General features: G+C 35.5%; 1 protein-coding gene and 1 pseudogene across 5 annotated transcripts in view; both read right to left on the bottom strand.

The window, feature by feature from the left end:
* LOC104589208 (taraxerol synthase-like) overlaps nucleotides 1-19,997 on the bottom strand; it is a 41,016-nt gene extending 21,019 nt beyond the window's left edge. The window contains exons 1-9 of one of the 5 annotated variants that reach the window (XM_010247451.2): nucleotides 19,885-19,997; nucleotides 19,009-19,273; nucleotides 18,215-18,400; nucleotides 17,998-18,087; nucleotides 17,691-17,888; nucleotides 13,815-13,899; nucleotides 12,685-12,851; nucleotides 12,391-12,579; nucleotides 12,142-12,255 (exon numbers count right to left, since the gene is read on the bottom strand). In XM_010247451.2, the coding sequence (XP_010245753.1) occupies nucleotides 12,142-12,255; nucleotides 12,391-12,579; nucleotides 12,685-12,851; nucleotides 13,815-13,899; nucleotides 17,691-17,888; nucleotides 17,998-18,087; nucleotides 18,215-18,400; nucleotides 19,009-19,206 (1,227 nt within the window). In that variant the 5' untranslated portion in view covers nucleotides 19,207-19,273; nucleotides 19,885-19,997. Of the gene's footprint in view, nucleotides 1-12,141; nucleotides 12,256-12,390; nucleotides 12,580-12,684; nucleotides 12,852-13,814; nucleotides 13,900-17,690; nucleotides 17,889-17,997; nucleotides 18,088-18,214; nucleotides 18,401-19,008; nucleotides 19,274-19,435; nucleotides 19,689-19,762 lie in introns of those variants that run through there. The other 4 variants (XM_019196295.2, XM_010247450.3, XM_010247452.3 and 1 more) reach the window with 4 other exon arrangements.
* A 3,075-nt stretch (nucleotides 19,998-23,072) lies between these two features.
* Nucleotides 23,073-26,743, bottom strand: LOC148790023 (putative LRR receptor-like serine/threonine-protein kinase At4g37250; annotated as a pseudogene).
* Nucleotides 26,744-27,861: the final 1,118 nt, after the last annotated feature.

Raw genomic sequence — 27,861 nt, forward strand, 5'->3', positions numbered from 1 at the left:
GACTGATTTAGATCAGTTCTTCTCTGATTATTGTAAGAAAAATTTAGGGGATATTAGGCTCATCATTCTCAATTCGATCCAAGTAGTTGGATCTCAGTTTTATAGAAAACTGTGTTGCTGAACCAGCTTCTGGAATACACTGCGCCATCTTTAGTGAAGGCTGGTTTTAGGACTGATTTTTGTATGAACTCCACCTTCGGATCTGTGTTTGTGGTTTCCGTATCAGGTATACATCTCCCTCTTTGATAGGTTTCAAATATGGTTTGATTTAGTGCAAGACCGATCCTGAAAAATGCAATTTTTCAAAACATAGGGAATTTGATTCCTAGAAGGATTAGGAAATTTTTGAAATTTCACCCAGCCATGTAGCATGGTTTGGCCATCCATATGATGGATCCTAACCCTACCAACAATGGTATCAGAGAACTAGGTTCAGCCCTTAGATTGAACCAAAACTCAAATCGATAAGAATTAGTCTACCCGATTTGAGCAGTTCTCTGAGAATTTGGTTCTCAGAGTGGGACAATGATCTAAAATTTTTATAAATATATTCTGATATATTATAGAATTGTTATATTATAGATTCTTGAAATCTTGGGCTAAAAGTGTGATGGAGATCGAACTCTTGATGGTGGCAAGATTTGTGCACACCGAATTGATTAATTTGATTATGTGGTATGTAATTAATTAATTTTCTTTTCTAGAAAGAATGTATTAAGTTTTTCAGATGTAAGCAATATAAATTAGGGATTTTCTATTTTTTTTATCAAAGAAATCATTGAAGCTTGCAGAGAAGAGATAGATTGCAGATGGAGATCGATTTGCAGATTGCAGTTTCGCAGGGATGCAGTTTTTGTCCAGATTGGATTCAGACTATCACACTATCAGCCCTAGCCATTTACTTCTGATTATTTGCTATTTCTTTTATGATATGATTGTGAGTCATAACTGAGAATTTCATATCATTACCTATGTGAATTGATGCATATTTTGGACACCAAACCCTAGGCCGATCTAACCTGGTTTTAGTCGAATCTTGTTGGGCCGATTGGGATTTGATCACAACCCCTTGGATCACTGTTTAAGTTACCCAAAATCAGTTTTAGGCTAGGGGTTTGATGGCTGATTGCATGGACCAAGTCAGCCCATACTTGAAAACCCCTTTTATGTTAGATGGGTTGAATTGCTCTTTGCAGTTTAGTCCATATACCAAGATAAAATTATTAGATAATTTGGTTCATTGATGGGTTATGTGTTAATCTAAATGGATCTAGGTTTTATAAGTTTTAAATTGATATGGATCAATTATGTACGTATATGTGATGTGCTGAGTGGATGTGATTCATTGATGGGCCATAAGTGCATGGCCCATGTATTGACTTATGTGGCTCTCCACGATCATCATGGTTGAATGCACATCATTTCCATGATGCTCATTGATCATTACATGATCTCCTTTCTCTAATGCCCCCCCAATAGCTTCCTTCCCAAGAGGAACCTCAGAGGAACCCTAGCCCATTAAGGGCCTATTTGAATTTGACTATGTGAAAGTCAGTGGGAAACACTACGGTATGACCTAAATCTGACCTAGGGACAGATATACACGTTCCCTCATAATCAATATAAGTTCAATGAGATACGGAATATCATAAGAAGATTTCTCTAAAGACCTTCCGTCATTAGCATAAAATAGGCTGAATTGGTGGGTGGAGATGCATCATAAAATCGGGCTATCCATTTTACTGAGACAGTTAGTAGGATTGCTTCATGAGATGATAGGGGCGTCTTAGACTAGTGGGAGGGGCCTATCCTAAAATGGAAGACACTTCCATAGTACCTTGGGGCTCTTGATATGATAGGTTTGCACTTATCGGTTATAAAACCTAAAATGGCAATGAGCCTTGTCTGATGGAGGCCAAAGTGAAAGCTCACTAGAAGGGTAGATATGTAATCCTTCACAAAAAGTGGTGGGGTTATGCAATTGAAACAACTAGCCCCATGCGTCTATGTGATTTCCCACATTTCCAGGGACATGAACTGTGTCATCGTCACTAATATATGAGGGAAATCTCAAAGATGAACTAATAGAGATGGAACATATATAAAAGTCCATTCTATAGAAGATTACATGAAACAATATTATGGTTGTGGACTAATTAATCGTTCCTTTTATTAGAAATGGTACACTAACAGTTCACTAAATTGTTAGATGACAACAAATTGAAAGGACCCAACTATGCAGATTGGTTTCGTAACCTGAATGTAGTGCTTACATCAGAGAAATTGGACAAGGTTGCCAAAAACCCAACACCAGAACGTCCAGGTGATAGGGCTTCTAAGGCAAGAAGGAGGGAATATCAAGAATGGGAAGAGAAAAATTCTCTAGATAATTCTATTTAGAGACAACTTGACAAAATTGATATCTACAAAGATATTCTAGATAGTCTAAAAACCATGTATGAGGAGTAGAACCATCTTGCAAGACCAAAGGTCCTCAAACCGTTAATGAATACGAGGATGGCCAAAAGTTAACCAGTTCATGACCATGTTATGTAGATGATAGGTTATATAAATGAATTGGGGGCTCTTAGCTCCCAACTTGACAATGACACCAAAATTGATGTCACTCTGAACTCTCTACTTTCATCCTTCAATTAGTTTGTCATGAACTATAACATGAATAAGCTAAAAGTTAGTTTGTAGGAGTGCAACAATATGTTGCAAAGATCTGGAAAACTGATTAAGAAAGACAAGCCAATAGCCATTCTTGTTCAAGGTGGAAAATTTGGCAAGAAGAAAACAAAGGGTAAGAAGAGGCCCCAAAAAAAGGAAGGCAAATAGAAAAAGTAGAAGAGGAATGTCCTTTCTCTAAGCAGACTAAGCATTGGAAGAGGAATTGTCCTCACTTTTGCATCCTGGTGTATTGATTCTAGGACTTTCACTCATGCATGTAACACATTGCAAGGGTTCAAGGAAAGCAGAAGGTTGAATGATGATGAGGTTGTATGAAATGTGGGAGCACTGAAATGACATGAGTATAATTATCATAAAGATCACCTCTTTACTAAAATCCATTGGGTGACTCTTAAAATGGAAAATTAAAATATCCAAAAGTTTCTGCAAACTCTTCATTGCACAATTTGTTTCATTTATGGTCTACTATAATAAGTAGAGACAAGTGAAAGATGAGTGAGCGAATTTCCATGTGTGTTCAATTAAACAAAATTTCTCACATTTCCACTAGACCACATTAGAAGTACTTTGTAAAGAAAAATTTAAGAGTGGGCAAGGAAAAGGTAGTAGTTATAGATGGTGGGGAACTCGTTTGCTTCTTTTATAATAAGAATGAACAAGTGAAGGAGTGCTCCAAACATGCAATGTGTCTCAACAAGAATGGTAATGACTTTTCCTTTTTGATTTCTAACTCCAATCTAGTTGGTGCGCCAATTGAATACATTTTGGTGGATACAGGTTGTACAACACATATTATAGTTTCTATCAAGTCGATTGGTGCATAAGGGAGAACACAACATAAAAATTGGTAACAAAATAGAAATGGATTTTGAAGTTGTAGAGACTTATCATCCCATTTTAGATTTTTGCGCTTATTGAGATTTAGTAGATAGTACTTATTTATCTACAAAGTTTGATTTCAGTTTTGAAATTTGATTTCTTTGATTTTGAATTTGAGTTTAAGAACAAAGATTTTACTCTTGTTGGATGTGGTGTTAGGCAGTAATCATTATAAGATTAAATTGCACTCTGATTTAGCTTGTAACCTATAGAGTATGCATGAAAAATATATGATTGGGAATAAAAGGAGCTAAGTGAATAAGAACTTATCCAATTTGTAGTATAAAAGATTAGGTCACATTTCTAGAGATAAAATGGAACATTTCACTAGGGAGGGAGTTCTTGGTTCATTTTATTAATTTGACTACAGTAGGATACAAATACTTAAAAATGATTTCTCTAGATAGAATAATGTATATTTATCTCATTTGAAAACAACGGCATTGATGGGATGTAGAGATTAGAATGGAGCTTGGTATTATAGAGGAGGGAGATGCAAAGGTTAGAATGTTGAGGGCAGGCATAAGGGAGTTCATGAAAGAGAGGTAGAATTGTGTAGCTACTTGGTTGGTGAGGTAGAAGGAGATGTTTTGAGTACTTTGGGTCTCCAAAAGTGCTTGGAGTTCTCATGTAGTGGGTAGGGGAGAAGGGAATTTAGAACCCTATTTGGCGGTAGGTTCTTGTTCATGTTGGGATCAGAGGAAGAGGCTTTAAGATTGTTAGATTTGAGCCTATTTTGGTGCAATGGGCACAAAGTTGTTTTCAAGTATTGGAGCCCTAACCTGAAAGGAGTGTGGTCTTTAACGGCTACTAGAGATGGAGGGTGTGATGCTTCGGTATGCTCCTTTGTGCCTAGAGTTAGAAAACGATTAAGAAAATAGTCAATGCATTGGGGTTTTGTAGATGTAGCTTTGGATAACCTCAAATGGAGAGCCTTAGAAGTGGTGCTTTTGTATTGGTTTAGGCCCTAGCTTAGGCTGATCTACCTAACATGGTGAAGATGGAGGTAGAGGTTCTAGGGATGGTGTTTTATACTGAGAGTTGTGGTGGAAGGGCTAGAGTCTTTGGGGTAGCCAATGTTCGATCTATCAAGATGGTGGTTGTTGATTCCATGGTGGTTTTAGCAAGAGCCAATTCAAGGCCAGCTCAATATTGCTCCATAAAGCATAAGTTCAAGGTGAGTGTTTGGTTGCTAAGGTCTAGGCGAAGACGTTGAGGATAGCAGGGCCATGGGTCCCATAGAAGCACAAATCATTTGCTACCAATCAATGGTGTTTCAAGAGGTGGAGGCAATCCTACTTTTTCTTAGGTAAGGAGAAATTCAAAGTGTAGGTGTGTACAACTCACCCGGACCCTCAAAGAGCACTCAAACACCAAGAATAATACTATAGAAACACTTACAAGCAGCCTGTAGTCAAGCCCCCATGCTCCAATGAACTTATGGTCCATCGTTATCGTCGCGATGAACCCACAACATGTTAAGCAGAACTGTGATAAACCCGCGGCCCACCAAGTCCAGTCAATGCCCAAACCTAAACAAGTCTCAGAAAGACTCGCCTAAAAGACCCAAGTACATTTGAGTGTGTGATGAAGTCACACTCGTGGTGATGTGCGGGAAACTCACCACCTACAAACCCGTTCCTAGTAGTGGGTCGGGGAGGACAATGGGCCGAGACCATGGTAAGGCCCATGCGTGCCCAAACACATGCAAACCCATTACAATGAAGCACTTTGTGAACCACCATGAGGCATTAACAAAATACCGACCTTCAGATGGTGACATCATCGTCGCCACATAGGATTAGTCATGGCATGCAAAAGGGTAGAAGCACACGTGAGTAATGAGGGATATCGAGGATAAGGAAAGCTAATCTTTGAGAATATCTTCATGAGACACGTGGCGATATCCTAGTAGCGTACCCAATAATTTCCAACAAACAACATATTTCCTTTCTCGATACGGGGTGGAGATCCTCATCTCCTACCTTTTAGGATCTCGGGATCTTCTTCATAAATAGAGGGTCCTCCTCACGTTAGACACCATTGAATCTTGAGCATTTTGCCACTAATACTCCTGTGTTTCCACAATCCTCAACCTAGCCTTACACCTCAGTCATACAGTAGAATCTCTGGTTTCGTCTTTGATCACGAAGGATGGCCTCAAGAAGGATCAACCTCAATACCATCCCCGAGGAATAGAGCAACGTTCAAGAAAGCACCAACCTAGGAGATGAAAATCAGCCTGAGATAGAAACACCCATCCACGCTAATATTGAGATCTTGTCAAACAAGGTCTACAAGTTTAAGCCTTCCCTTCTGCTTTTTGAAGAGCATTTCAAGAAAACTAAATAGGGCATGGAGGAAACAAGGAGCGCCCTCCAGATCTTTGTTAACCATTCAGCCTAGGCTGAACAAAAACCTGCCGCCACCATCCCCAGTGTCCCGAATTCCAATCCTAGCCGCCATACTTCTGGTACCATACCCACCTTCCTCGGTGTCCTAGAGCAGTATCACAAGACCAACCCGGCCCCATCTTAGGTGGGCTCTGTACCCGCCCACCAGTTTCGCACTTTCCCTAGTGCCGACCTCGTATCAGAAGTTCCCTTCAGCAGAGATGAATTGAAGGAGTACATCCAAGGGCTGATGGTTGAAAGCCGCAGTCGGGCCCATGACTCGGTAGTCTTGTAGAGGCCCTATTCTGACCATATCTTGTACAAACCTTACCCTACCGGGTATACTTCTCCCCAACAATGGCCACAGTATGATGGGCAGAGGGGTAGCCCGTAGGAACATATCAGCAAATTTGAAGATTCCCTCAGTCCTTTAACTCTCGATGGGGACCTTAAAGTACAAGAGTTCTCAAAGTCATTGACCAGCCCAGCATACACATGGTTCATGAGTCTCACCCCCGGGAGTATCAACTCGTGGGGTGAGTTGGCCAAGAGGTTCCTATCGAAGTGGTTCACTCTAGAAAGGAAGATGATGATAGCCGACCTGCAGAATGTAGAACGGGGCCAGGGGAAGACCTTCTTGCTTATGTCATGAGATTCTAGAAGCTCACTCATTCCATCTTCAATGAGCATGCTACTGAAAAGAGTTTTGTTGAATAGTGCATTCAGGGTATGCGCCTTGCATATCGGATTGGCATCGAAAACGTCGAAGTAAAAACCTTTAGCCATCTTTTGAAATGTGCAGAGGACAGTGCGAATTGTCAAGAGCACACCCCCGTACAACAAGGAAGAGGTGTATGCGATCGACAAGAGGTCGAGAAATAATGGGGGAACAAGATAAGGGCCGTACCAGAGTGGCAACACCCAAGGAAGAAGAGATGCACCAGTACCTCTCCCTTCCCCTGCACCAGGGAGGAGGTAATTATGATTATGAACAAGTTGGTTGAAGTTAGAGTTATTAATTTGTCGCCGCCACCTCCGGGAGTAGACCTAGAGAAGGACAACCGTTGCGGTAGGTGGTGTAATTATCGCCAGACACCACATCATGAGTTTATGGATTGCTTCACCCTCAGAAGGATATTTGCACAGAAAGTGAAGCTAGATCAATTCATGACAAAGGGACCAAATTGTGTAGAAACCGATACCGTATCAGTACACACCCGGGGAGGTAGCGTCAACGTAGTCGGGGCAACTGGACAATACCAAGTCGATGCCCTGATAGAAAGGCTGGACAGAGCAAAGAATTGCACCAATTTTTCACTAAACAGGGAGCCAACACAACAACACAAAAATTGACTATCAGGAAGCTGGCAAAAGTGTCCCGATACCCCCTATAGCCATATAGTTGCGGTAGTAGCGTGGAGTTCACAGCAGACGATATGCTAGCTGTCGATCCCCTTCACAATGGCCCTTGAACATCATGGAAAAGATAGGAGGGTATGACATGCGTAGATCAATGGTCGACCCCAGAAGTTCCACAAACCTCATCCCAGTCCACACTTTAGAGCTGATGGGTATTCGAAAAGAGGACATCAAAGGACTGTTGTTGGAAATAATGGAGTTCAATGGTAGCCCATCAACCCCCAAAGGGTCTATAGAGCTACAAGTCGCGATTGGACCATTTAGTATAATGCAAGAGTTTCAAGTAGTTCAAGGGAAGACTTCCTACCACGCACTTCTGGGGTGGCCACTGATACACGATCTGGCCCTTGTCCCTTCAACATATCACCAATGCATCAAGGCAAGATACTGAGGGAGGTCAATAAGGATCCCGGCCACTAGGGCCCTGTTTGACAAATCCGAGACACCTCCAAGATGCCGTCTATTTCATGGAGTTGGCAGAGGACGACAAGATGAAGATAACTAAAGTAGAGGGGATGAAGCTGCCACATCCGCCCAGGAACGAGCTTGCAAGAATGTCAGAACGATGGAAGAAGAGTAAATGCGTATGGGTGATAGGGGACGATGGGAAAGAGTATTACACCATCATCGAGGACCACGAGAGTGACGGAACACCCACGACTAAAAAGGCCATCCCCGAGGTATGATCATTATAAATTGTTTAACATAACTTGATCGAAGTATGTACCTAGAGTGAAATCTATTTCTCAAAAAGGTTTTTTTTCGATTTCTATTACTTCCAAAAAAGGCATACACATTTTCTAACCAAAGACTCTAAGTAATGTTTCAACTAGCATTATTTCACCACATCACAAATCGATATTGCTATGATCATGCCATCAAACGATGGCTCAACCATTGAATTGGGCATAGAGGTACAACATTCAGACCATATACCTACGAAAGCATAAAATATCTAAAATTTGAAACAAATGACAATTGAACAACCTCAAGAATCGAAAGAAGGTTTACTAAAATACTGCAATGAAGTTAGGACACCCCCAAAATGCATGAAGGACACCATCGACATAGTTGAAGAACCATTGGAAGAAATCAACTTAGCAGTCGATGGATCTGACAAAAGACCGTTGTATATATCTGCCAAGTTAGCAACCAAGGATAAGGAAAAATTCATCGTACTTATAAAAGGTAAAGGCACACCTTATCGCAAAACTCTTAAAGCCTAGAGCCAACCTAACTCGTGCTCTCCCCACAGAGTTTTAGGATGTATTTGCCTGGTCATACGACCCGATGCCAGGACTTGATCTAGAACTTGTCCGCCATTCTCTTTGTATAGATCCAAAATTTTGGCCGGTGAAGCAGCCGTAGAGGATCATCAAGCCGGAGCTAACGTTAAAGATTGAGGAGGAAGTAGAGAAACTTTTGAAAGTAAGCTTCATCAAACCCATAGCACACCCCCTTGGTTAGGCAATGTAGTTCCAGTGAAGAAGAAGAATGGACAGCTAAGGATAGTGTTTCCCACCCAACTCTTTAGCAATAACACAACACCTAGGTACTAACCTCACATTATCGCAGATGTTGCATTAACTTTAGGGACCTGGACAAGGCTTGTACAAAGGATGAATTCCCCCCTCCTAATATGGAGGTGTTGATAGATTCGACGGTGGGACATGAACTTTTCTCTTTCCTGTATGCCTACAGTGGATACAACCAAATCTTCATGGACCCCACAAATGCGCCCCATACGGCCTTCAGAACGACCATAGGAAACTTTTATTATAAAATGATGCCCTTCGGGTTGAAAAATGCCAGAGCCACATATCAGAGAGCCATGACTAGTGTTTTCCATGACATGATCCACAAAGAAATGGAGTGCTATGTAGAGACATAGTCATCAAAGCCAAGAAGAAAGAGGAGCACCCTGAAGTCTTAAGAAAGATCTTTACCCGATGCGGAAATTTCAAATTGAGGTTGAATCCACTAAAATGTGCATTTGGAGTACAATCAGGCAAATTCTTAGGCTATAGAGTAGATCAAACTGGGATTCATCCAAATGAAAGCAAGGTAAGAGCCATCTTAGATCTGTCATCACCAATAAACCAGTCCCAGTTAAAGACATTCCTCGGAAAAGTTTCTTATCTGATGAGGTTTGTTCCCGGCCTCGCATGCACAGCCTTTCCATTGATGAAATTAGTCAAGAAAGCTATCGAGTTCAAATGGACCTAGGAGCATCAGGACACTTTTGAGTGGCTGAAGCAAGCATTGGCTAAGGGGCGAAAGCCATAGGGTGCCTGTTGGCACAGGAAGATGAGAGTAAGATAGAAAGCCCCATTTACTATGCTAGTAGAACCCTCAAGGTGGCAGAAAAGAACTATTCTCACATGGAGCAATAATGTCTGGCCTTGGTCTTTGCTACACAGGAATTTAGATACTATATCTTGTGGTAAAAATTGTGACTCATCGCACGAAGTGACCCGATGAAATTCTTTATGGTCAGACCTCCCCTTTCTGGCAGACTCATAAAATGGATGATGCAGCTCAACGAATATGAGCTAGAGTATACACAACCTAAAGCCATCAAGTGTCAAGTGTCAAGCAGCTGCTGACCTATTGGGTACCCTTCCATCAACTTCTGACTTCCCTATATCAAAGGAAGTCCCTGGAGACATACCCATGGTTGCCTTGGTAGAAAACAGAGAATGGATCTTAACCTTCGATGGGAGCAGCACGCGCACCTTAGCCGGTGCTGGAACCTTGACCTCTCCAGACGGATAGACTGCTGTGTATTCATTTAAGCTCCAATTCCCCTGTTCCCACAACATAGCCAAGGAGGGATAAGAGGAAGAGATTGACCTATACTATCCTAGACACTTTTTTACTCTTTCTCTTCTCTTTTGCTTCACATAAACCTTAGTTCAGACCAGCCAAGGAGGGAATTGTTTCTTCACTGCTTTCCACTATGCTTTTGAGAAAAAGACATAAGAGATTAAGTGGTTCATATAGATACATGAATTTCAATCTGTTGGAGATCAAAATCAACTAAAGTATTGTTGCAGGATTGGCCTCAAGTTCCAACTATGCCATCTTCAGTTGGAAGGCCGATCTAAGTTTGAATTTTGGCTATTAACTACCACTTTGAGAGCTGCAACTTGTGGACTCTATATCAGGTATTCTCAGTTTAATTTGTATTTCAAATCTGATCCAATTTAATTCAAGTTCAATAAAAAAAATCAGATTTTTAAATACTAGGAAATCGGTTCTTCAGCTTATGCTGATTTCCTTTTTTGTAATTTGGCCATCAACCCTAACAAGTTCGGTCATGAAACAACTGAGTTTCAGACTTCCAATAGTGGTATTGAAGCATTAGTTTCAGTTTTTATACTAAGCTTGAGCAGATTTGAACTATGCATCTAATCGGCCAGAACTAGTATAAGCCAATTTGACTTGCATATCATCTACATTGAGAATTCTGTTCTCAGACTGGGCCAATGATTTGAATATTTAATCTATTTTATTTTCTGACATTATTTAGAATAATTTTGTAGTAGAATCTTGAATTTTTGGGTTCGAGAGTGGTGGAGCTCAAAATCTTTATTATTTGCAAGAATTAATTACATCATGTGATTTCAAATTTTATATGCAATATGTAATTAATTGTTTTCTTTATTCTTTGACAAATTGTCCTTGGATTTTTCTGATGTAAGAACTAGAAAATTAGGGTTTTTCTTTTGTGAATTTCCTTACATAGAGATCTGGGAATCATATTTCTCAAAGGAGTACAAGTTGGGTGCACAGTGTAGTTTGATGGCAAGTTGCAGTTTTCCAAATCAGATTCAGATCACCAAACTCCCAGCCAATTTATTTTATTTGCATATGATTGTTTGCTCTATTTCTAGTGTTTTGATTATGATTCTGTATTGTTAATTTCCAGAACACAAACTTTGAAGTCAGTACATGTTTTAGAACACCAAACCCTAGGCCGGACCAAGGTTTAGTCCAAAGTTATTAGGCCGAACCCATGGTTTTTTGGGGACTATTAACAGCCCCTAAGATCACTGATTAAACAATCGAATTTAGACTTGGATCAAGGGTATAATAGGACAACACATGAACCAGTTTGGCACATGCTTTCAAAACTCAAATTAAGTTAGATTAAAGCAAGAAAAATCCATTTGGTTTAGACTAATATATGATATGGGCCAGACTCTTTTTCTTTTTTCTTTTTTTTTTCAGTTGGTCCCATATATCAAGTTAAATTTTACTTAACAAATGGATTCATTAATGGAATGATAGTGTGCTGATCTAAATGGTCTTAGTTTTTACAAGATTTAAATTAGATTTATTTTATTACATATGATCTTTCGTTCTATGTGAATGAGATTTACACATGGGCCATAAGTGCTTGGCCTGTGTTGAGACTATGGTGGCTTTCTATACCCATCATGGTTGAATGCATATCATTGCCATGATGTCTTATAGATTATTGAATGATCTCCTTACCTATTGGCCCTCTACTAGTTTTCTCTCCAAAGAGGAGAACCCAATGAAAACCCTAGCCCATGGGGGCCTATACAAATCTAACAGTTGAGAAATACACTTGCAGTAATTCAAAAAATATAGGAAGAAAAGAAAGAAAGGAAAAGAAAGGAGAAGAAAGAGATTTTAGCAGTAGGTTGTGGAAGAAGAAGAGCACAAAATTACTTTTGTAAAAACAACATAATTTAAAATATTATACATAAGAAACATTTAAACTAACCTGCAACTTCATTCCATCTTCAGCAACCCACATATAATCTGGAATCCGGGCAAGATGATGTTTGTATGCATCCCCATTTGGATCTTCCACCCAACATGCAAGCATTAAAATTGACTGTGCCAATTGAAGTATGCATTACACAATATATCCATATAATGGGTAAGTAATTCCATATAAACGACTGAACAAAGTCCAGATATGTATGACATTGAGATTGCAACATTTTCTATTATTTGTTGCCTATATTACCTTCTCTACACATGCAATGGTAATGTATCGACTGTTTTGATCTTCATAGTGGATGTGCTTCATTGTTTGTTTGAGGGCCCTCTCCCTTAATTTGTTGAAGGGCCAACGCATTAGAAGAGGCTCAATAAGAATGTAGAGAGTATCCCACAGCAAATCTTGTATGAAGGGATGAGGATAGTGCAAATCTTCCTGTAAGAACAATTTCTCACAATTGCTTAATTATGACGTGACTTTAATTAATCATCAATTAATTAATAAGAGAAACAACATTAATTTAAACCTAGGCACAACAACCTTTGCACACATATGCCGGGTTTTACTCCATCTTATTTTATGGTAAGGTTCACTGTGAATCTCTTCCCTCAGTTGAAGAACGAGAGGTGTGATTGGGCCAACAAACCTCTTTGCATATAAATAGGACATGGGCAAGTACACCAGCCGAGCATAGCACCACAAATTTTCTGTATTGTAAATACCAAAACAAAGAAGATAAATATTGAGGTGAGAGCTAGATATTGAATGCTCAGGACTCCTCATTCATAAACAACGAACTAAATTAAGCTTCCGCAACTCATTAAGGATGTTTGGAACACAGGAGAAGAGTCATTCATATACTTCATTAAAATTTTAGCTATAGATGGTAGGGGTGTACAATCGGTCGGTTCGTTTCAGTTTGGTTCAAATCGAGAACCTAACCGACTATTCGGTTTTATCATATCCTCCAACTGAACTGACCCTAACTGAATTCGGTTTGGTTTGGTTTGGTTGGACCCTGGTTCCACATAAATGACAAGCATTTAATAAGTGTTATTAATGAAAAGTTAAAATGGCTCTGAAACCCAATGGTTTTAATTAATTAATTATTAACTATTATTAATTAAAAGTTTGAATGACCCCAAAGCCCAATGTATTATTAATTAAAAACTAAAATATGCCCAAAGCCCTATGCCAATGGGGAATTGACGAATTGGCCATTTTCAAAAGTAATTAACGATTAATGATCAATTAATGACTAATTAGCATAATAACTAAATAGTGAGTCTAGGTTTTAATTAACTATTATGAATTGTTCATTGGAAAATATAATAACTAATTAGCATAAAGTATTAAATAAAACATTAATGTTTAATATACTTAACTAAATAACAACATTAATTCGGTTTTTGGTTCGGTTTGGATGAAAATTTCAGTCAAATCAAATAGAAACTAAAAACCAATTTTAAAAAAATAAAAACCGAACCGAACGGATAGCCAAATTAAACAAACTGAATTAGCTTATTCGGTTTGGTCCAGTTCAATTTTTGGTTTATCAACCCAATTTGAACACCCTTAACAAATAGAGACCTGTATACTCATGGTTATATATAAGATTATGAACTTAAATTATAATTTAGGCACTGAATGAGTGAGAAAGTGATGCAAACCTGGGCTTAAAGGGAAAAATGATGGAAGAAGCCAAAATTCTGGTGCCATTGGGTTGTTGCCTTCCCATTCATATAATCCAATTACCTGCATCCAAGAAATTTAGGCTCGGTTTGGAAATAGTACAAATACAAATAGATATAAAATAAAACTTAAAACAAGATTTTGTACTCTACATATTTGTATTTGTATTCCATCTAAACAGATCCTTGCACTCGTGTAAACCTTAACCAACACTACCAACAAGATTTGGTTTGACTGAAATATATTTGAACCCAAATTAATGGAAAATCACATTAATTATCTATGTATTTATGTATATTAAAACAAAGCGGTCAAGAAATTCTCTTTTTTTTGAATTTTTTGTTTTTTATTTCATGTCATTTTTGAAACCACCAATGAGATGCACTTTTCCAATAACTTAAATAATCTCTTCTCCTAAAATTTATCCTAAACTACCACCCACACTTTCTACATAATTATCTCTAATTCCTATTTATATCCACAATTATCTCTAATTTAGGAGAGAGTTTCACTCCTAAATTATCTCTAATTCCTATTTATCATCTCCCCTACTATTTATTTATATGTATCTAAAGAAGGTTTAGATTAAAAAAAAATTAAGAATTATTTAAATATTCTAACAAAATTATATAATCACTTTAAAATATTTATTAAAAAGACAAAAAATAATTTTATATTTTTACAAAATATGTCACGAAATTATGTACTAACAATTTAATATATGTTTTCCAGATTATCAATTTAAATGCTTTTAAAATATTTAATAATATGTAATAGCTTTAAATAAATAAAATTAAAATAACAAAAAAAATTAATATTTTATAGATTATTTAAATATTTTAATAACTAAATATTTATCAAAACTATATTTCAAATAGTTAAAATAACGAAATTATCTAATAAGTAATTTTATATTTTTACAAAATATATCACGAAATTATGAACTAACAATTTAAATTATGTTTTTTTGGATCATCAATTTAATTGTTTTTCAAATATTTAATAATATGTAAATATTAATAGCTTTAAATAAATAAAATTCAAATAACAAAAAAATTTAAATATTTTATAGATTATTTAAATATTTAAATAACTAGATTTTAAATAGTTAAAATAACAAAATTATGTAATAAATTTAAAAAAAAAATTCTTTAAAACAAAAAAACAAGTATAACATAATATTTAAATTAATAATAATTTAATAATGAAATTATGTAATAATAGTATAAATTATGATTTTATGGATAATTAAATTCCATAAATAACTATTATTTTAAAATTTAAATATTTTACATATTATTTTAAGTATTTAAAAAATTGGGCATTTTAAATAACAAAGTATTTAACATAACTAGATTTTAAATAATTAAAATAAAGAAATTATGTAATAAATTTAAAAAATTTCTGAAAAGTAGAAAAATAATTATAACATAATATTGAAATTAATAATAATTTAATATTTTTACATAATATTGTGAATAACTAATTTGACATATATCAAGTAATAATTCGAGTATATAACTTTCAAAAATTTAATATTTATTAATAATAATTTGAAACTCTTAATCTATATTTAATATATATCTTTATTGTATTTCAGTAATTATTTATTGTTTTTGAGATAAATGTATTTTCAATGAATATGTATAAATTTATTTTGTTTTGTTATTTAAAAGAAATTTATTGTAATAATATTTTCAATGATTATTTATTAATATTTGTTTTATTCTTGTTATAACTTATTGATTAGTATTTATTAGAGATTAAACTATTATTTGAGATTATACTATTTATTGACTAAGTTAATATATTTTTCGTACTTATTGTATTTTTTATAATTATCAGTATATTTTCAATAATTGTGTATTTTTGCTATAAATTTTCAATAATTATTGGAGACTAAACTATTGTTATTTATCAGAGATAAGGCTATTAATTTAGCTGAAATTATGAGTGTTCGTGAGTTGGTTCGGTTCAGTCGCAGGCTATTTGGCCAACCAAATTAACCTAGTTAGGTTGGGGAGTTGGTTAGGTGAAACCGACTTACCTTTTGTGAAAACCGACCCACTCAAGTTGTATCGATTTGGGTCGATTTTTTGGTTTAAATTAAAACTTAAAAGATAGTTTGAATTCCTATTTATCCTCTCCACCAGTCGGTTTGAATTAAAAAATTAGTCGGTTCAAAAGATTATCTCTAATTCCTATTTATCCTCTCCACCACTTTTTATCTATAACTATCTAAAGATAGTTTGAATTAAAAAAAATTAAGAATTATTTAGATATCATAATAAAAATATATATTAACTTTAAATATATATTAAAAGCAAAAAAATAATTACAATAGATTTAATATTATTCATATTATTAACAAATCTATATTTTTACAAAATTCATCACAAAATTATGTACTACCAATATAAATTATAATTTTATGGATTATTCAATTTAAATATTATTCAAATAATAAAAATTTAACATTAAAAAATATTATTTAAATATTTCAATAACAAAATATCTTAAATAAAAAAAAATTAAAAAAAGCTAAGTAATTATACAACAAAATATTTAATATTATGTAATAAATTAAAAATAAATAAAATTCAAATAACAAAAAAATAAATATTTTAAATATTACTTATAAAATTATTATTAATTGTATATTCAGTAATTATTTATTGCATTGTTTAAATACATTTTCAATAATTACATATAAATCTATTTTTGTTTTGTTCTTTAATAGAATGTTTTCAATAATTATTGGAGATTAAACTATTATTATTTAACTTTTTAAATTTAATTCATTTTACTTATTGTATTATTTGTATTTGTGTTATAAATTTATTTTTTGTAATTATGTATTCTTTTATAATTTATTGATAAATATTTATTTGAGGTTATTCTATTTGTTTATTAATTTTATATATCTTTTAGTATTTATGGTATGTTTCTAATTGTTGTACTTGTTGTATTTTTATTACTTATTTATAGTATTTTCATTATAAATTTACTTTCAACAATTGTGTATTTTTACTATAAAGTTTCAATAATTGTTGGAGATTAAATTATCATTATTTATTAGAGATTAGACTATTAATTTAGCTAAAATTAGGAGTGTTCACGGGTCGGGTCAACTTGGTTATAGGATGTTTCACCAACCAAATCGACCTGGTTAGGTTAAGGAGTTAGTCGCCCAAAACCGACTAACCATTATTGAAAACTGGACAACTTGAATTGTAGAGGTTTGGGTCAATTTTCAATTTGGTGAGTTGGTTCAAAAGATTTAAACATAAAAAAAATGAAATTTAAATTTAAAAATTACATTTTATATTATTAAAAATTTAGTTTACGATATAAACTATTTTAGATTAAGAAATATAGGAATTTTTCCACTTTTTTTGTATTAAAAAATTTAAAATACGATATATATATATATATATATATATATATATATATATATATATATATGGTCGGATCGGTTTGGTTTTGGTTGGTTTACAAATGGCCAAATCATAACGGACCCAACCAGGTTGGGTTGGGAAATTGTTGAATCAAAGCTGGTTGGAAATACTAGAAAACCAACCAACTCGGGTCAAGATGGGTTGGATTTGGTTTCATTGGTTTGATGAACAATCATAACTAAAATTAATTATTTTTTTTTGTATTATAAAAAAATTATTAAAAATAGTATATAAAATATAAATAATTATTAATTATTTAAAAATTAAAAATAAAAAACAATTATATACTCTTATATATTTCTATTGTTAGCTTTCACTTAACAAAGCCTATACATTGCATGGATGCTAACTAGTGTATTATATATAGAAATGGTATATATAGTCCAAGCTAGCTACCGAGAGCCAAGCCTTTCCCCAAGAGGGAATTGAAGTTGCACCACCATGGTCGTGAATCCATTTGCGTGCTCTGGGAACGGCCCCGTCTCGGCCTCCTTCAGGCCCTTCTCCCAGAATCCTCATTGAAATGTAGTTCAGAACTGTAGAGAACATGATGCTCTGGCCCTCTATGTGTAGTCCCCATCCTCCATCTTCATTCTGCAATATTAGCAGGAGCCTTCAGTTATCAACTTATATATATATATATATATATGAAAGTCATCAAGTTTCATATATTCCAAGCTTCAATTCTGCTTCATATATATACCTGATGATTGTATATATAACGAAGAATCTCTTTGCAGTGTTCCTCTGAGATGATTTTGTTAAGATCTCCGGTGATGTATAAACATATGATCTGCATACATATATTGATTATGTATCATCGGTCGTTAATATATATATAGTTCAAATTAAAAAACTGATCATCAATTGATCTGGTTCAGGAAGCGCAGGAGTGCCGAATGGAATATCCCCCAACTTACCAATGGAGGAACAAAGAAGTTACTCCCCGAATTTTCAGCCGGCCAATGGCCATCGCTCGCCTGGAGTGCTGCATGGAACCGGACGGCCCTCCTCAGTACAGCAGTAGCAGCTTCATAACTTACCTCCTCATCCTCTCCGATCCGAACTGGTGGTATGGTTTGAACGAAGTTATTTTCTTTCAAGAGCTGTAGAAGAAAAAGAAAATATTCATCAACTCAACCGTCATCTGGCAATGATTCTGGGTCTAGTTTTAGTGCAATCCGGAATTTTGTCAAAAACCATTCCACCCGTCTGATTGGACCATTGACCTGTTTGACTCCGTGACTGACCTTGACCTTGTGCTCAAACTTCCAGAGGCCTTGACCTTGTGCTCCGGTGTTCAATTAAGGTGATATTTTCTTTGATTTTGGGTAACTTTTCAAAATCTATGCATTACAATTTTGTTATTTTCACAAAATTTTTTGCCTTGAATTGCAATTTTAAATATTTTTTACAAAAAAAATTAACAGTTGAACTAAAAAATATAAATTAAACAAAAATAACCATATATTTCATGTAAATTATAATATTGGTAAAATATGGGTATAAGACTAAGTATACTATAGATATACTTAAATATATAAAACGCTGGTGTGAGACAGTGTGACCCGTTCCACTTGGGCAGTGGAACCGGTGACCGACGACTGGAGACAAAAACAGTTCTGACTTCCGGATTGATTTTTAAAACATTGGTTTTGGCCAAATGAAAATAGCCACCAAGAAGGCTCTTCTAGTGTGTTACTAGCTACTTCACCTGCAAGCGCAATAGAACATCACCACCGGGCTTGACTTTGAAGCGATTATTCCAGAACTCCTGGCGAGCCTGTTCAACCTGGGCAATTTCTTCTGGTGTGCCATAGTTGGGATCGAACTCCCAAATCTGTCGTCCTATGTAATTGTTGGTGCTGTAAATGAAAGGGCCACCTCCTTGGGCAATTTTAAGCCTCCACATTCTGATGGTAGCGTAGCAACTAGTAGTATAACAAGCAGCTTACTTTCTCCCCTCGTGATGATCAGTACTACACCCATAAATGAAATAAATTAAACAGAAGAATTAAAAAATTAAATCCACATTTTATCTAGCTATTTCAGAGCTCAGAGCTACTAATTCTTTAAATGAAATAAATTAAAGAAAACAGTGATGGAAGAGAGAAATATATATGCTAATTAATTTATCATACTATCTTGCAAGTAGAATTAAAGAAAGCAGGCAAGATCTAAAAGTCACCCATATAGAAAGTCGACACAAGAACCAAAAAGCACCACCCCTTAGGCTACCTTTTGTACTACTCTTCTTTCCTCTACCTCCAACACTCTTAAACCCTCTCTCACCCTTCAACATCCATTCTATGAGATGGAATATCCCTAAAAGTGATTCTTGAGGTCGAGTTATCCCCCTCCCCTGGCGCTTTGTGTAGCTCCTCTAGTTCTTAACTATAAAAAAGGAAAGAGAAAAGGACAAATTATAAGTAGCTATCCTGTAATTTGGGGATAGTGACAATAAATACCCTGAATTTTCAATTCTCCTTAAACAAATATTCATTCCCTCCCTTTTCCATTCCTTGGTAGTTGAAATGAGTAAATGATAGTTGTTAAGGATATTTCTAGAATAAAAAACTCTAAATTTTACACTGTGTGTCAGCAGAAGCGTATGGATACATAGATACAAGCGCAAGGTCCCGAAACACTTGTAAACAGATATATAGGACCCGTAATAATCATCACCGAGTACAGAAGACTACTGTCTCTGCCCTCCCACAAATCCCAAAGTATGCTGCCACAACCCCCGAATAGTATTTCTTAAGTGGCCCCAGAATTGTCTTAGAGTCACATTGGGAATAATATCTCTTTTGAATAAGGAAGGTGTTTCCAATGTACCACTGCAATGGCCCCTTGGGACAGTATTGCGAGCCTTCTGTTGGTATACAAAATATCTCACTGTTGAAAAATATCATCACCTAACTCATCATTTTGGTTCAGTTTTCAAGTATTTGGTAAGAGTAGGTTGTCGAAACTATGAGAAAAACTGTAGATGACAGTTTTCAAGTATTTGGTTCAGTTTTCAATGCTGGAAAGGGATAATACCAAAAGAGCTTTGATCAATCAAAACCTGTAATCACGAGTTTAGATTTCCATGAAGTGCATATCCGGACGATTTCTTTTGTAATTATATAGTTCAAATAATATAAAGTAATTTATTTGAGAAAAAAATCAATAGAAAGAAACTTATGTAGTTTTGGGAGGTGAAAACTTTGCCTATAGATGCCATCAATATTATTCACTTCTTTCATATGATGCCTTATCATAATGTCTTTAAAACCTATTACTCATCAATACTATATATAAAAGTATTGATGTAGAGTGAAAGGTTTTTTGAACTTTAATTACTCTATTTCTTTGTTTGAGAAAGGGTATAAAAATCATTTTTATTATAGTTTTAATACCAGTTTTAGTGGCAACTAAAACGTCCATATTTGTATATTTAACCCATATCTAATTGTAAAGTTGAAAATTTAACTTTAACTATTACTTTCCATCTCATTTAATTCCCTCTCATTAAGTCTTATACTTAAAGTATTAATTCCTATTTTCTCTTATAAAATCTTATACTTATGTTATTTTTCACTAATAAATGCTACTACTTAGATCTATGTCAATATTTTTATCAATATAAACCCATATATTTTAGAACAAACTCAAAAATAAAACCATTTTTTATTCAAGTGGTGGATAAGCAATTTAACCGTACAAATCAAATTGAACAACATATGAAGTCAAAGTCTAGTAACAAAATTTTGAAAATATAAATAAATATAAAAATTACAAAAATATAGAATAAATTAGATAGATTTATAATATTTTTATTAATCAACTTAAAATAATATGTGTAATAAACAAGAATTATTTTTATTGATAATGAAAATGAAATACATAATTTAGAATTGACAAAATTGAAATGAAATTATTTTACTATTTGACAAAAACCAACAGTTCAACTTTTGTATCAAAATGTGTTAGCCATTAATATCATGAATAAATAATAAAACTAAATAAAATATAAGAATACATAAATTTTGCAAAGAAAACATTTGGGGCACATGTATAATATTATATATTTATCATATTAAATAAAAAGTAAGTGACATATCAAAATTATATTTACACACAAAAATAGAAAAATTATATAAAAAAATGAATACATGTATAATTCAATATTTACACTACTATTAGAAATATGAATAAGATTGTGGAACTTTTGAATTTAGTCCATATTTAATTGTGATGTTTAAATTGTAAATTGAACTACTATTTTTCACCTCATTTAATTTTCTCTATTTAAATCTTACATATTTTTTTGATAAATGAACAAGAAAAAATATAAACCAAAAAGATAAAACATTACAAAAATAAGAGTTTACCCAAAGAGGTAGACTTATCAATGATTTTTGAAACTTCATAATTCAATCTAATTATCACATATTTGGATGAGGTGTTTATGTAATCATCTAAAATTTCCATACGCAAATGATACATTATTACTACCATTGTCATCATTTTAGCACACTTTTCATTGAATAAAGGAAGAAGAGGCACCATTACAAAAGGAGGGCCCTCCATCATCATCACAATTCATGATACCACCGGTCTTCATTTATTAATATTCCTTGCATCAATTATCATTTGTTTTCATATTCAAGAAAAACTAAACATTTTCTTTTGATAAATATGTATATCATATGCAAAATCTAACTATACATAGGTGTTTCGTATGGCATAGTTAAATGCAAATGATAAACCTCAACAATCCAAGGATCTAGTATAGTTGTTGATCAAGCATCTTATGAATCTTCCATCCATAAATGCAAGGTTCAAAATTTTGATACATTATGCCACATATAGTATGTATCGTATCGTATCGTTGGGAATATAATATTAATAATTATATTTTATTAAAAATATACTTAAAATGTTCGTAAAAACCAAATTTTGAAAAAAAATAAAAAACACAAATGCGTATGGTTGTAAATACAAATACGCCTCTACCGATACATAGGAGCATATCAATACTTTGAACCTTGCATAAACGTAAAAATAAAATCATATTTTCTATTTAGGGGAACCTTAAAAAAATCCCCCAACTTGGTGCCTTTAAACCAACAGGGAAGAAGACAAGATGTTAGACAGTGTATGCCCTTAGCTCCAATCAAATTAATGTACAAATATATTTTTTGTAAATGAGTAATAGTACATTATTGTTTAGAATGTTTTCAACCGTTGGATAAACTTGGGGAGTTTATCTTACCAATGATGGCACTGATGTACTATCAAAGAAGTTGGGGCAGTTTGTCTCAACTGCTAGGGTTAGACCCAAGGCACGTGTATTGTGTTGTTTAGATGAAACACTAAACTCCGACCATGTTTTAGTTATGCCCTAGACCTTGGAGATTGATGGGCAAAACTGGATAATTACACACAACTCCTAGATTTGATTATGGTATTGTACTAGGTGTTGAATTGGGTTGTCTTTGATATGCCAATTAGTGAGATCCATTTAGGAATGGCAATGGAGTGAGGCAGGCCTCTTCCCGTCCCCATTAACGAGGACAAGGTTATTCCCATCCCCATCCCCACAGGGATCCTCATCCCCGCAGGGATCCCTATTCCTCGTGATTTTGTATAATGTTAACCATTTTGTTTTGTTTTTATTTTATTTAAAAAAAATAAAAATAAAATAATTAAAATTTACAATCCTATTAGAAAATATTCAAACATATTCAACCATATATTTAAAAAGGGTAAAATGCAAAAACCTCCCCTAAAGTTTCTGACAATCATAAAAACCTCTCCTATAATTTCATTTTAGCAAAAACCTCCCTTCTATTTTTTATAAAATTAACAAATACCACCCTTCCATCAATGAACAAGACAGAAAACGTTAAAAAGATGATCATTTTTTTAAAATACCTATTTTACCCTTTCTTGAACACTATTCATCTTCTCCATTCAAACCCAAAAGTAGAGGCAACGGCAACACCAGTGACAGCGGTATGGCGGTCCAGACTAGGACATGAGAAAGAGCAATGCATTTCCAATGAAAACATAACAGATTACCAATCAGCCCAGATTATCTTGTAATGGGCAGCATTGCATTTCATTTTCTGGCAATCATGAACTTTTCGCTATCGTTAGCCGTAGAGGGCTTTGCGAAGCCTGGCCAATGACCTACCACGGGCAATTGGCTTTCCGGGCATTGAGAATAACTTCTCAGTTCCACAGTTGCACCTTTACACAGCATTACCGTGCATTTTAGTACAACCTTACTGGTTTTTGCTACTATGCACCAAACAGACTGAGAGAGACAGTCAGACAACGAGGAGAGAAAGAGAAGGAACTTATTGTAACTAAAGTTGGTGAGGCTGCCACGAGGGACGTAATCATAGATGATGAGTTTCTCCTCGGAACCCTAGTAGAACCCTCGTATGCGCACCAAATTGGGATGGCGCAATTTAGCTATAAGCTTGACCTGATTCTCGAAATCTCTGTAACTCTCTATACCACTATCACCGATCCTTCCCACCACCAGTGTCATCCCATCCTCCAGCACGGCCATGTATACTATGCTTGAACTAGTCGCTCCCAATATATAAGCCGATGCTTTCAGCAGAGTCTCCAGCTCCAACTTCGTTTCTCCGTCTACAATTACAAGAGACCCTCCCTTCTGTTCTTGTTGCTTTTTCTGTTGTTCATCACCCACCTTTTCGTCTTCGTCTTCATCACTATCAATGCTCGTCGTCTTGGACATCTCTTCACCGTCGTCATTTTTCTTTCCCAGGCACCAGCACGCCGGCCCTTTCGGTTCCGTTGATGACAAAGGCCAGATATCTTTCCCGTCCATTTCGTCTTTCTTCTCTGCGCATCCTGTACTACTAACCACCTTCTTCCTTCTCTTCCTTATTTAGTAAACATAACAGAATATCGTAGCCAGAACTCGAATACCAGCCAAATCCCCAAAGATGATGCCGGCAATTGTTCTTGGTCTGAGACCCCTCAGCCTTTGCGGTTGAGTCCCATTCATCATTCCAGATGACCCAGTTACAAGTGTCGAGTCTATGGTCTTCGAAATAGCGGAGCAGAAAGAACGGAAGTCACGACACAGGTTCTTCAGTGGCTTCCCGCATAGATTCGGGTGCTAGCGAATGATTCCGTTTTCTGATTGAGAAAAGCTACATTTTCCAGGATTTCTCCTGTGAGATTATTGAGCAAGAGGTCAAGCGTGACATTCCCCGGGATTTGCTATCCAAATTCCGGTGGAATCCTTCCGATGAGCCTATTGTACGAGAGGTTCAAGTAACGGAGGCAGACTCCATCGAAATCTAGTGGCAATGACCTGTTAGTCAGATTGGAAGACAAATCTAAAACTTGAACGACTTCGAACACACTTGGAACACCACCAGTGAAGTAATTGTTGCTCAAGGAAATGACAGTAAGATTTCGAAGAGCAGTGAGGTTCTGAGGAATCTTTACCACCAAGGCATTAGCAGAAAGGTTAAGAAACTCAAGGTTCTTCAGCCCTCCGATTGTCTCCGGTAATGCACCTGAAATTACGTTGTTGGAAAGAACAGGGGGTATTTCCAACTGACTAGAAGAAGAAGAAAATGAGAGAAAGGGAGAGAGGGAGGAAGGGAGTGGCTGAGAGGGGGTGCCGCCGCCGCTGCTCTGCTTCTGGGTTCAAACGGGAAAGGGGAGGAATAGTGCATTTTCAATTGATTTATGTTGAGGACGAGAGGGGTAATAGGAAAGAGAGATCGAGAGGGAGAGAATGGCGGAAAGGGAGAGGTTTTGCATGAAGCACCGCCGCTGCTGAGAGTTGCAGCGGTGGTGGTAGAAAACGGGGGCGATGGAAGGGGACAATGCCAGAAGAAGAAAAAGCAGAAGAAGTAGAGGAAGAAGAAGAAGAAGTAGAGGAAGAAGAAGAACCGAAAAGAACAAGAAGCCGAAGAAGATGAGAGAAGAGGAAGAGATCGGATTTAGAGGGGCGTTGCCGCTGCCTCTGCTTTTGGGTTCGAACCGAGAAGAAGATGAACAGTGTTCGAGAAAGGGTAAAATAGGTATTTTGAAAAAAATATCATCCTTTAACATTTTCCATCTTGGTCATTCATGGAAGGGAGATATATGTTAATTTTATCAAAAATAGAGGGGAGGTTTTTGCTAAAATGAAACTATAGGGGAGGTTTTTATTGATTATCAAAAACTTTAGGAGAGGTTTTTGTATTTTGCCCTTTTAAAAATATGAACATATAGATGTATGTGTACATATATAACGTATCAATACATATATACATATATATTAGTGAGGATCCCATGGGGCATCCCCACTAACGGGGATGAAAATTTCCCCATCCCCTTCCCTAGGCGGAGGGAAATCATTCCCATCCCCACCCCATTCGAAGTGGATTCATATAGGGATCGGGGAAATGGGGAAAATTGTCATCTCTAGATCCACTAAGGGTCAAAATCTAGGTATATTGGGGCAGTTTGAGAATTCATCTGAGTGGTTGATCATAGTGATAGGATCGGCCCCTTTATTAGACAAAGTGAATGATAGAGTTTACACTCTCTCTTGTGGAAACCTAAATTGCTGGTAGTGGATTTCAACTCTATTTAAGATTTGGTTTTGAGAAATATATATATATTATGTTTTATGAAAAATGTTTGTAAAATGTTTTAATTATTGGGATCCATCCAAACAGAAAATGTAACAATGTACCTTGTAGCTAGGGGAAAGGTCATTCCTTGTTGGGTAGTATTGTGATCATTATGGACCGAGAGGTTAAGTGTAAGAGACCATTACAGGGCTAATTACCTGATGGGATTTATCTTAAGTCTATTATCCTTGGATCTTCATAAGATGGCTAAATTTAAGGATCATTTAAGTGTAAATGTTGGGCCCATATTGAACCTATAGTGATGTGCTTAGGGGTTCACTGCGTTTAGCAATGAATTCGGCCAACACTATTATGAGCTACACCATAATCTTGTGATACGTTCTATATTAATATGGCCAAGTCAGTAATGCCATAAACACGTTGAATTAACTGTATCATGTGTTCTTTTCTTGGGGATGTGTTCTGATATAGTTTCGGTCACATTTGTTTCTAAAAAATGGTGGAGAATATAAAGACCATTCTTAAGTTCTCCGTGAGTAAAGAATTTGTTATTCAATTTAATCGTAATCTTATTACTAAACAAAATAGAATAATCATCTTTACACAACTTAGAAACTGAAATCAGATTTATTCTAAGTAAAGGTACATAAAGACAATCTTTAAATGTAACAATTCATTCTCAAAAAATTAAATCTATTGTTCCTATACCAATAGCTGCAACAATTGCAGTCGTCCCCAAGTAAAGCACAATCTCATCATCATTCAACCTTCTACTTTCCTTAAACCCCTACAATATATTACATGCATGAGTGAAAGCCCCATAGTTAGTACACCAAGATGCAGAAGTGATCAGCATATAGGTTTCTATGACACGAGATTCAAAATTACCTTCTTTGTTCTTGCGGGGTTCTAGATACTGAGGACAATTCCTCTTCTAATACCCAGTCTGGTTGCAAAATTAACATTCTTCAGATGACTTGTCTATCTTCTATTTCTTTGGTTTAGCTCCCTTTTTCTAAGGCCTTTTCTTACCCTTCTTTTTTTTTCATGCCAGATTTGTCGCTTTCAACAAGCATGGCTACCAGATTATCCTTCTTAATTAGTTCTTCAGCTCTTTGCAACATATTCCTGATCTCATGAAAACTAACTTTTAACCTGTCCATGTTGTAGTTCATGACAAACTGATTGAAGGATGAGGGTAGAGAGTTCAAGATGGTATTAGTTTTGGTGTCATTGTCAAATTGGGAGCCAACAACCTCCAATTCATTTATATAACCTATCATCCGCATGACATGGTCATGAACTAATTGGATTACGATCGTCCTCGTGGTCATCAACAGCTTAAGGACCTTTTGTCTTACAGAACGATTCTTCTCCTCGTATATGGTTTTTAGACTATCCAAGATATCTTTGCAGATATCAATTTTTTCAAATTGTCTCTACATAGAATTATCCAAGAAGGCTATGATAGAACACTGGGCAAGAGAATTTTTCTCTTTCCATTCCTGATATTCCCTCCTTTTTGCCTCAGAAGTCCTATCACCTAGATGTTCCGGTGTAGGGTTTTTGGCATCGTTATCCAATTTCTCTAACGTGAGCACTAGGTTCAGGTTACAAAACCAGCCTGCATAGTTGGGTCCTTTCAATTTGTTGTCATCTAACAATTTAGCAAACTTTCTGTGTGCTAGTTTTGATAAAAGGCATGATTAATTAGTCCATGACCTTAGTATTGTTTCATTTTATCTTTCATAGAATAGACTTTTATCTATGTTCCATCTCCATTTGTTTATCTCTAAGATTTCCCTCATGTCTTAGTAACAAAGACAAAATTCCTGTCCCTGGAAGTGCGAAAAATCACATAGGTGCATGGGGCTAACTATTTTATCTGCATAACCTCACCATTTTCTATGAAGGATCACATATCCCCCCATCCTTTCTAA

The sequence above is a fragment of the Nelumbo nucifera genome, chromosome 8 (assembly GCF_055504915.1).
Source record: "Nelumbo nucifera cultivar China Antique chromosome 8, China Antique-T2T, whole genome shotgun sequence".
NCBI classification, from domain to species: domain Eukaryota; kingdom Viridiplantae; phylum Streptophyta; class Magnoliopsida; order Proteales; family Nelumbonaceae; genus Nelumbo; species Nelumbo nucifera.